The sequence below is a fragment of the Saccopteryx leptura genome, chromosome 2 (assembly GCF_036850995.1).
Source record: "Saccopteryx leptura isolate mSacLep1 chromosome 2, mSacLep1_pri_phased_curated, whole genome shotgun sequence".
Lineage (NCBI taxonomy): Eukaryota > Metazoa > Chordata > Mammalia > Chiroptera > Emballonuridae > Saccopteryx > Saccopteryx leptura.
Window position 1 is genome coordinate 217,582,704 of NC_089504.1, and position 10,728 is coordinate 217,593,431.

General features: G+C 48.3%; 1 protein-coding gene across 4 annotated transcripts in view; it reads left to right on the top strand.

The window, feature by feature from the left end:
• Window positions 1-9,830, top strand: part of C2CD2 (C2 calcium dependent domain containing 2) — a 51,527-nt gene extending 41,697 nt beyond the window's left edge. For 2 of the 4 annotated variants that reach the window (XM_066370133.1, XM_066370136.1), the window contains 2 exons: window positions 920-1,229; window positions 8,640-9,830. In XM_066370133.1, the coding sequence (XP_066226230.1) occupies window positions 920-1,229; window positions 8,640-8,860 (531 nt within the window). In that variant the 3' untranslated portion in view covers window positions 8,861-9,830. Of the gene's footprint in view, window positions 1-919; window positions 1,230-2,976; window positions 3,098-3,890; window positions 3,928-8,639 lie in introns of all 4 variants that reach the window. The other 2 variants (XM_066370134.1, XM_066370135.1) reach the window with 2 other exon arrangements.
• The last annotated feature ends 898 nt before the right edge of the window (window positions 9,831-10,728 follow it).

Sequence of the window (10,728 nt, forward strand, 5' to 3'; positions counted from 1 at the left end):
TCCACAGCATCACCCAAGAGCCAGGTCACACCTCTCTGGGTGTCCTGCTTGCACTTGCACTTCCAGCCACAGCCAGCAGGTGCCGGTGGTGTCTCTGGAAGCTCCCTTGCTCACTCAAGGTTTTGTTTTGTTTTAAGTTCTGAATGCAAGTGAGCAAAATAAGGATGGGGACTGTGACCATCTCCTCAGAAATTTTATTTTTAAATCATTAGGAAGTCATGGATCTTAACATTTAACAGTTATTATTTCTACTGGTGCTCACATTGTCTGACTTGAGCCAGTGCACACGTCTGCAGGGAGGCAGTTGAGTCAGAGAACTGCAGTTGTCCATTGTCACTAAGTAGATGCTCCTGGACAGCTGCTCCCAGGTCAAGAACCATAGACCAGCCCCAGCAGACCTCCCCACCCTGTGTCCCCCCCCCCCCCGTAGTCACTTCTCACCTTCCAATGTGCCACTTTCCTGCCTCCCAGCCCCACAGGTTAGTTTAGCACCACACAAGTTTTACACACTTTATTAGGGTGCAAAGTATGTGCTGATTAGTTTCTACTTTCAGGAAACAAAAGTGCTGTAGAAACAAATATTCTAAGATGAACTGAATCTGGGACTCCAAGGTCACGTCCTCGGTCTCCCTGTGTTCTCTGGGACTTAGAAGGATGAGCTCATTCTTCCATCTCACCTCCTGGCCTTCCCACAGGTCTCCTAGCCAGCCTGTCTTCTGGGGGAAGGATGTCACCCCCTCTTGAAAACTCAGGCTATGCCCCTCTGCTCTGCAGGGACACCTGTGTTGGCTGAGTTTCTGCCTCTTCCCACCCCATATGCCATTGCCATATTCAATGAGCTGCCCCCTGGGGGGATAAGCTTCCTTCAGTGTGTCCCTGTAATCTTCCCTCATGCTGACTTTTTCTCTCTGCTGGACAGACCTCTCTATCTCAGGACAATGATGCCACCCTGATGCTGGACTACGCGGCCTCCATGGATGGCACCCACGAAGAGGACACCCTGTCCCAGCCGGGGGTGGCCTTGGCCTCTACCCCGCCCGAGGCAGAGGCCTCAGCCCAGGCCCCGCCAGTGTTGGAGCCCCAGGATTGTGAGCTGGCCTCCTGGGACTTGGAGAAGGAGTCACAGGTCGAGGCTTGGGATGGCCAAGCACTGCTGGACCCCGATGGGGATGAGCTATCAGAGAGCTCCCTGAGTGTTTGGGAGCCAGATGCTCCCAAAAAGCATAAAGGTACCTGACCCCCACACCCCTGACTCCCAGCTGACGGCTGCTTTGCTTGGGTGCTAGTGTCTAAACTTTTAGTTCTTCTCCCGTTTCCTCTCCCTTCTCTGCTACCCGTCCCACCCCAGCACCCCCACCAGCAGACACCTGTGCTGAAGTCTGAGCCCACCGTGGGCAGGGTGTGACGGGGGGTGCTTCAGAGTCCTTTTGAATGAGCACAGGGTCATCTCTCCATAGTTGGGGGTCCGCTTGTGTTCATATCTAGAGGCACCCTCCTCTGTCTGTCCCCCCACACACAGAGTGGGTCTAGAGGTGCCCCTTCTCTGTTCCCCTCCCCACACAGAGTGGGGCTATCCAGAACAAAGCTGGGCAGAGATGGGGTTCCCTTCAGCATGGAGATTGGCACCTCTGCTCACTGTGCCTCTCAGAGTCTCCCCTGCAAGAAAACCAAACCACATGTCATCACTCTAACCTAAACTGCTCCACAGGGCCATAAACTGCCCAGAAAGTTAGCCGATTAACTTAGGATGTGTGTAGTGATGAGGTAATCATTTCACTGGAATAATCCCTTGTTTTCCATTAGCTCTAAATTAGTACTTTAAATTTGTGAATTTCTTCACCATGTCACACTTTGGATGAGAGTGACCTGAAGAGACTGAGTGAGGGAACAGAGGCTGGGGGACAGGTCCTGGTCTGAGACTTCACCATGAACAGGGTGTCCCCACCACCTGTACCCTTTTCCCACAAAACCCTGCTGCCTGCCAGGCCATAAGGAGACCCCAGTGAGGAAGACAGCACTGGGCCCCTGAGCCACACCGGGAATGATGGTGTGACTAGTATTAAATCCTAGTTCCCAACAGTATAGACCTCAGGAAACCCCTGTTGGGAACCTGGTCAGCAGTCCTGCCTCAGCCTCTCTGCTCCTCTGTTCTTGGTGCGGGGGCAGTGGTCCTCAGACAGGGCGACTGTGCCCCAGGGGACACAAGCAGTGTCTGGAGACAGTTTTCATGGTCACAACTGAGTGTGGGGTTGCTGCTCGGTTGGGTGCTGCTCAACGCCCCACACAGGATGCCTTTCCGCAGCGTCGTGTAGCCCCGGGTCTGCGGGGCTGAGGCTGGTGACCCGTGATAGGGTCTGCGTCCCTCCTCACCCACCTTCATCCCGTTTGCTTCACATCTGTTCTCTATGACCCATCCCCTGGCCGGAGCATAGCAGGGACAGATTGGGGAAGAGTTGAAAATTAGAAGAAGAAAGAGAGAAAGGAGGATGATTCCTGGATATGGTGTCTAGACCATGTGATGAAGATGGATCCACGGGCCTCCATTTGCCTGCTACATGGTCTTGGGTACATCATCCTGTGGACCAACCCTGGTGACCTGGGGCGGCTTGGGAAGCTGTGACCTGCACACTGACCTGTGCACTGACCTCTAGGCCCAGGTTGTAGAAGGGGTGGCCCAGCTGCTGGCCTAGAGGGCTGCCCACCCCCTCTGGCCCGATCTATGTCTGGGGCCAGGGCATCCCCAGAGAGCTTACCTGGTCCTGAGACAGGCAGGTGGATGTCAGGCAAGGTATAAAGCAAGGAGGTGCAGGGTGGGGTGCCCCTTCCCTCCCTTCATTTCCTTTTCTCTTCATGGAACCCAAGCCTCCCACCTACCCTCCTGGTTCATCCCGAAAGACCACACCTCACTGACCCCAGGTCTATTCACTGACCACTGTCCATTCATCCTCCTTTTGCCCTCTGCTTGTCCTTCTGGAGAGTTCTTCGTTTGGCTTTCCATCCTTGCTTTGTTGTGGCCATCCTGTTCCTTTCCCATCACCAGCCAGATGGATGACACCCCTCTAAAAAAGGAACGTTTGGGGACCAAGGTTCCAGACAGGTATGGCAGGGGCCGCTTCCAGCTCTTGCCCTGAGCACCACCCTGAGGGTTGGCGTTTGGGGCTGCTGCCAGGATGTCAGGCCTGGGGTGCTGCAGATCTGAGGCTTTAAAAGAGACAGGTGCAGCGGTATTTTAAAATTGCTCCTCCATTCTAGTGTTTTCTGAGCAATTTGCACTTGGCATCTCTATGAGATGGTGTCAGAACCCCCGACAAGTACGTACAGTGGGTGCCGAATAATTTTTGTTTTCCACCAAAGGTTTTTGAACTAGTGTTAGAGGGGAGCAGGCATGTGATTTTTCTCTCATGTTTAAACTAAAGCTTATTGTTATGGCGGAAGAGCCCAGTGTCTTTTGCAGTAGCAAGGAGCTCTGTACTAGGTTTCCGAGGGTGGCTGCATAGGTAGAATTCTGGAGTTTTGCCATTTGCAAATGTTCCTATTGATAACACTGTAGCCAGTGCAGCCAAATTGCTCCCTAAGGTTAGGCTTATTTTTAGCTCAGTAAAGTATTGATGCAATGCGGCTGCCCAGCAATGTAAATGCACTTCACACCGAACCATGACCGAGCCTTGCACTTGGGAGTGGCTGAGGTGGTAAATTGTGTGTTATATGTGTTTTACCACAGAGAAGAAAAGCATCAATAAGTACACAGAACCTTGCCAGATGCCCTGCATGGCAGCTTCATATGTGTGCATGATGTCAGTGCTGCAAAACTCACTGTTTTCATTCTCATTTTGCTCTCGCTTACCTGTTACCTCCTCTCCTCACCTTGTGCTCCTCCCCTTTTACTTAAGAGGATCGCTATGCCAACCAGAATTAATTGCCTACACAGTAAGTTATTTTTGTTATATATATATATATATATTTTTTTTTTTATAAATTAAGTATAGCCTTGCCATGAGAAGATCCTATACAATCCCCGTCACTTCTTCCCTGCCCCCCTACCCCGTCCCTTTCTAGTTTTACTTGCCCAGGTGCAGATTTTCCTGTATTCCTCCTAAAAAGTGGCCTGTCAGGTTAGGGTAGCACTTTGGTCTCAGCTGGTCTGGGGAGGACATGTCTCTGTTACCTGATGGGATAAAAGAACCTCGCTGTGACACACATATAGATTGGTCCCTAATCGGCCTCCAGGACTAAAGAGTTGTCCCTGTTACAACCAGACTATTGGTTCGGCCTGGGGACAGCAGACTACAGTTTATAAGGTAGCGTTTGGTCAGTTTTCCTACCTATCAGGTTTTAAGATGGATTCTTCAATGAGCTATTTGTGTCTCTTAGACTCTGTAGAAACTAGGGAATATATTATTCAAGCTGTAATAATGTAGAATAATTTTTTAAATTCCTTCTTGTATTGTTTATTCTTCGGCCTTTTTTGTGTGTGTGAAAAATTTTTTAACTTTGCTAGGACCAGGGAAAGATTATTTTTCCTGGCCCCATTTAAGATTTTGGTTTTTTGCCTCAGATTTCATATAATCTGTCTCCAATTTTATCACAAGGAATTGTGGAAATTGTGGGTGAGGGCTGAGTTTTGCCTCTTGCCTGTTGGTGTGGAGAAGGTAGCCTGCAGGAAAGGAGTGAGGCTTATAGAGGAGACAGCCCGTCTCCTTTTCACGGAACTTTCCTATCTGCAAAGGTGACAGGTTCTGTGGGCCCAACGTCAGGTGTGACACGCCAACTGTTAGTTATTGTCTGGGTTCTCAGTCAGGGTTCTCTAAGAACCAGAACCAATAGGCTCCATATTTCAGGGACTTGGCTCATGTGACCCTGGGGCTGACAAGTCTGAAATTGAAATCTGGGCTGGCCAGGGGGGAGACGCAGAACCAGAATTTCTTCCTCTCCAGGAAACCTTGATTTTTGCTCTTTTAGGCTTTTAGTTGATTGGGAGGCACCCAGCCCCAGTATCCAGGGTCATCCCCTATAGTTCAGGCCAGCTGGCTGTAAATGTGAACCACACCCACCAATGCCTTCATAGGAAGGCTGAGATCAGATTGATTGAATCACTGGGTGTGCGGGTCAAACTGACATAGAAAACTGACCACACAGTATCATTAGTCAAGGCAGCTACATTTGGTATTACTTCTCCATTGATAGAGGTGTGTGCCTGCCTGTCTGCACTATGAGCCTCACGCCCACCGTGGAGTGTTCAAGTCCTTCAGGCACTATTTACCCCTAAGGTGATTGTGATGCAGTGGTCAAGTTTAAACAGACCAGTGATTTTTTATTTGGGAATGATGATGGAGTTACCTGTGTTTATGCTCGTTATTCTTCCTGTTTGGTGAGTTAAACTGTGGGCCCCGAAGAAGGGTTGGCCACACTGGAATGTCCTCTCCCACCCACGCTACCAGCATGCCTCCAAAGAGATTTACATTATTCCAGAAAGCCTGTCTGAGTCCATGCAGAATGCGGGGCTCTGCTCTGCGACATCCTCTGATGGTTACAATCCACCTGGTTCTCCAAAGGCCACCCCCATGACTCGATCATGGATGTGCCCTTTACAGACACTTGCTGGCCACTTCTCAAGGGTGGGTCCCATCCCCTTCCAGCTTAGGTGCCACCCTTAGCAGCACAGAAAAAGAGCAGGCATGAAAACACAGGTACCCCACTCTGGGCCCATGTTAGCAGGAAAGAGCATGTCACCTCTGACAGCTTCAGCTTCCTCATTTGTTAGCCAAGGTGAAGACTTCCCTCTGAGGGGGTTGGGAGATGCATCTGGGGCTCCAGCCTATAGAATTGCAAACCTCCCCTCACCTGATGGCCCTCTGTCTGAGAAGCTGATGTTGTCCCCATGGAAGCCATGATAGGTCATGTCAAGTCAGGGGAAACATCGGTGTGGTGACTTGTTGGTTCTTCCTGAGGCCATGAGGGAGCATCTGTCCCTGCTCTCCCTCAGCTTCTGGTGTCTGCTGGCCATCTCTTATGTCCTTGGCTTGTAGGCACATCACCCCTTATCTGTCTTTACCTTCATGTGGCATCCCCCTGAGTCTGGATCCTAATCGCCTTCCCCCCTTTTTGGGGGGTATTTTTCTGAAGTGAGAAGCAGGGAGGCAGAGAGACAGACTCCTGCATGTGGCATGCCCACTAGGGGGCGATGCTCTGCCTATCTGGGCCATTGCTCCATTGCAACTGGAGCCATTCTAGTGCCTGAGGTGGAGGCCATGGAACCATCATCAGTGCCCGGGCCAACTTTGCTCCAGTGGAACCTTGGCTGCGGCAGGGGAAGAGAGAGATAGAAAGGAGAGGGGGAAGGATGGAGAAGCAGATGGGCACTTCTCCTGTGTGCCCTGATGGGAATTGAACCTGCGACTTCCACATGCCAGGCTGATGCTTTACCACTGAGCCAACTGGCCAGGGCTCTAATTGTACCTTTTTATAAAGACACCAGTCATATTGGATTAAGGTCTATCCCAGTGACCTCACGGTCACGTAATCACCTCTATTAACCCTGTCTCTAAATAAGGTCACATTCTGCAGTACTGAGGGTTAGGACCCCTAAATATGAATTTTGCAGAGATGCTGTCCAACCTATAACACCACCCTGGCTCACACCTTGGGCCCTGACTCTGGACCCCAGAGTGACTTAAAAGCAGGGACACATGAAATGGGTTTTGGAGATGAGACCTCTGGAAAAGACTTGTTGAATGCTGAGACCCCAGATCTCCTGCTGACCTGGGGATGGACTGGTCTGCTCCCCTCCCCATGTTTCCATTCCTCTTGGGGGATGGGTTGGGGGTGTGGGATTAGAGAGTCCAGGTTCACCGAGTGGGCCCTCAGCCCCTCTGGCCTCTCCTGCATCCCAGTGGGAGAGCCCCACATTGTATGTCCCTCGAGAACACCAGCCTTTACCGAAAGCCAGGTGAGTACAGATCAGAAATAGCTCCTCAGCCCCCAACCTGAGTTTACCTAGTCAGGCTGGGAGCCCCGTCACTGCACCCAGGCATTGATACGCCAGGTAATTAGCCAGTGGGCACCAACCACTACATGCACTTGCCAGACTTCAGGGTCAAGTACAGTCAGTGGTGGTGCTCTGAGCCCCGACACACCCTAACTGGTGATATTTCGTGACTCTGCTTCTTATGGTGGTTTGAATGGCTGCAGGAATAAACATAGATGGCTTGCAGATGTCACATATCAAAGCCAGGGTCAACAGCAAAGCCACAGACAGACACATCTCTCTGGCTTCATCCCTCCCCAGCCATCCTTAAACTCTACACACAGCTCTCAAACTTTAGATCACTATAAAAAGTGTTCTAATGATTTTTCAGAATCATCTACTTGATTGGATCCAAGGAGAAAAAAAAATGTTTGTTTTTCTTTGAAGTCTTTTCAGCAGCTTTGAACATATTAAATAGGTCCACTTCTTGGTGCCCTCACATTGTTCCATTCTGCTGCTTAGCCCAGGCACCCGGAACACAAGGTTCATCCCCAACACCAGGTCCAGTAAGTGGCCTCTTAAAGTCATGGGTACTGTGCTTGCTTTTCCCCAACTAAGTGTTGATTATCCAAAGTTTGCAGACAGGGCTTGGGCAGAAGAGAAAACTGATGCTCCTCACTGCACCCCCCCCCCTCCTTTGAATAGACATGGTAGGTATTTTTGTAGGTCATGACTGTTGAAGAATTTTTCAGATCTATCAGGAAAAGAATGAATTGCCAAATTAGCTATAAAGTTCCCTCTTTGATCTGCAGATCTATCTTCTTTCAGAGTCACTAACCCCTCCACGCAAGTGGTAATGACTTTCACAGGCTAACAGGAAAGGCTCCCCACCTTGCCAGGCCTTGGTTAATGTGATGTTAAACTAATTTGTGAAAATGTAAAATCAGTGAGTTAGTTCTGTTGCTGTGCTAGCTTACATTTGATCTTTAAGGAATCCTTGCTATTGAAATTATTTTTGCCTCTGCTCATTATTTTTTCATTCCATATTTCTTTACCTGACATTACATACAGCTTGGTCAAACCATACAAAATTGAGGTTTGGTAGGTCAAAAACTATCAACAGATATCTCATATGATTTAGCCCTGAGATGATGGAGTTAATTTAAAAAATCTTACTCCCCAGAAGAATTAATATTTAACTTTCTCAAGAAAGCGAATACTATTGTTCTTAGAGCCCTTGATTTGGCTTTAATAGCGTGACCGTCCTATGGGAGCAGCTAGGACTGCTTTGCCATTTACAGCCTTCCTAATAACGGGAGGAGAGGTGGGGTGCTGAGGGGACCCAAGGGGCCAAGGTGAGAATGGCCTGCCGCCTATGGATTGACTCAAGTCAATGATACGGGTCCCTGCCCTGGAATGGATACACACTGGTGGTCCAGCTTACTGCCTCTACTTTCATAGTCTTTTCTTGATTTCATCTTGGGAAGTCCAGTGTTTGTGCACAAGCTGGATTCCAGTCATTTTTCTCACGCGAATAGCGTTGGCACCCTGGTGGAATAAGCTGCTCTTTTCAGTGTCACTCAGATTTCCTCTTTGCTTTGTCCACACGGCCCAGTTGCCCCACGTTCCTTCCACCCGCAGCCGCGCTGACCAGCCCCTTGCTTTGCTTTCCCAGGGGGCATTTTAGGAAAAGGTGCAAAGCTGTTCTTTCGCCGGCGGCACCAGCAGAAGGACCCCAGCCTGAGCCAGTCCCACAATGATCTGGTGTTTCTACAGCAGCCGGAAGGGCCCCGGAGGAAGGGGGTCACACTCACCAGTATCCTTAACAAGAAGCTGCTGTCCAGGCACAGGAGCAAGACCACCATGAATGGCGGCCCCAGGGACCCCGGAGTGTAGGCTGAGGTGGATGTGGCCTCCTTCACTGCGATTATGGATTATGGAGACAGTGACCCATGAATGACCCATCTGGACGGAGTTGGAGTGAGTGCCAGCAAGCTGTCGGACGCCAGTCTTGTCTAGCTGCCATTTTACTGACAGTGTAATCTTTTAACGGAGATGAAAAATCTGAGTCTCCAGCCAGGAGTCTACCCCAGAGAGAACTGACCAAACCTCTACCACCAGATGTCAAAGGAGACCGGAGGGACCTGCACACGGGCTATGCTCAAATCTAAGAGCTGAAGTTCGATGTTAAGATTTACATTATGAACTAAGAACCTACTACAATGGATGTGGATGGGGGCAAGTCTGGGGCCTCAATTTCACCCACTCTGTGCTCTAACGGGTATTATTTTGGTTCCACACCTGGACCATGTCACAAGGAGATGACCCTCTGTGCTGTCACTGTGAATGGAATACATAGGTCACTTTTTTTATATATGGCTGCTTGGGATAAAACAGCACAGCTGGCCCTGAGTAGAGAGAGGTGGGACACAGGCAGATTTTGGTAAATAGACAGATTACGACAGAAATGGAAACACTATGACAAATGTAAAAAGACACTTGCCTTTGCTATTAGCCATAGAACTTGAAAAATTATGCAAATACTAAATATATCCTATGCATATTATGCTGAACACTTTTCTAAGTTTACTTTGAGCCTATTTGCAATTGGGAGATATATAAATTCTTGTATGGTTTTTACATTTTCCTGAGAGTGTCAAAGGCTCTCCTTCAGTACCAGTGGCACAGTCAGCACATGGACTTGTCTTGTCTGGCTCTTGCAAAGCGCAGGAGTGCGGTGAGCCTCCCCAGTGCACTTAGGAGCAATAAGTGACAGCTCAGAGAATGTGGTACCCCACGTACATACCTGGATTCTCTTTAGTCCAAGGTTGGCTTGCCAAATATTGCCAATAGCTGAAATGAAGTACTTTTAGGGCAAAAGAGGAAATTATTTTATGTCTCAGGTATGACTCTTAGGAATGGAAGTTTAATAAGAAGAAAAGGGGGCCAAGCTTGTATGAGATGCCTTTCAGGAGCTTGTCTGAATTCTGCTGTGAACAGTGCTTGACACACTTTGGGATGGTTGTGTTCAATTTCTAGTGGGGAAAAAATGCTAAGCTTGATATACAACTTTAATATCTCTACGTGTATTTTCAAGCACTTTGCCCATCAGCACACCACTTAGGTCTTTCGCAGTTGTCCTGTTGGTCCACTCCTGAGTGTGCCACTTTTAGGAGATGTGCTTGTTAAGCAGTAATTGTCATTAGGGTGAATGGTTCTGAGGCTTTAATATGATTCATTTTCCTCCAACAAGATTCAAAAGGCAATTATGAAAACTTGACTTTTGTTATGGATGTGAACTTGGGGGCACTCCTTCCTACAGGCACTTTTGTTGATCCTTAAACATATATTTCAGGGGTATTAGAGCCATTGAGGTGCCAAAACCTTTATAAAAAACAAAATTATAGAATTTTTTCCTTTTTTTATTTGGGGGGAGAAATTAGGAGACTGCATTAAGAATTTTACTTTATAATGCACATTTGAAAATTCTTAGGTGTCCCAAGAATTATCAAGTCACTGTAAAATGATATTTTTTCCACCATACTTCATTTTAAAAGATTATATTCCAATTTTAATCATTGTAAAATAGCACCTGGCATTACAAACTATATTTATACAAAGTTAATCTTCACAGGTCAGTAATCACTATAGTTCTTTTGGGGATGGATTGGTCACTTTAATGTTCTGTTTCCCTTGAAGGACTTCTTTTCTTTCTCATGGTAGGCAGCTGTGTAACATGCAAGAATTAATCTAAGAGGACATAA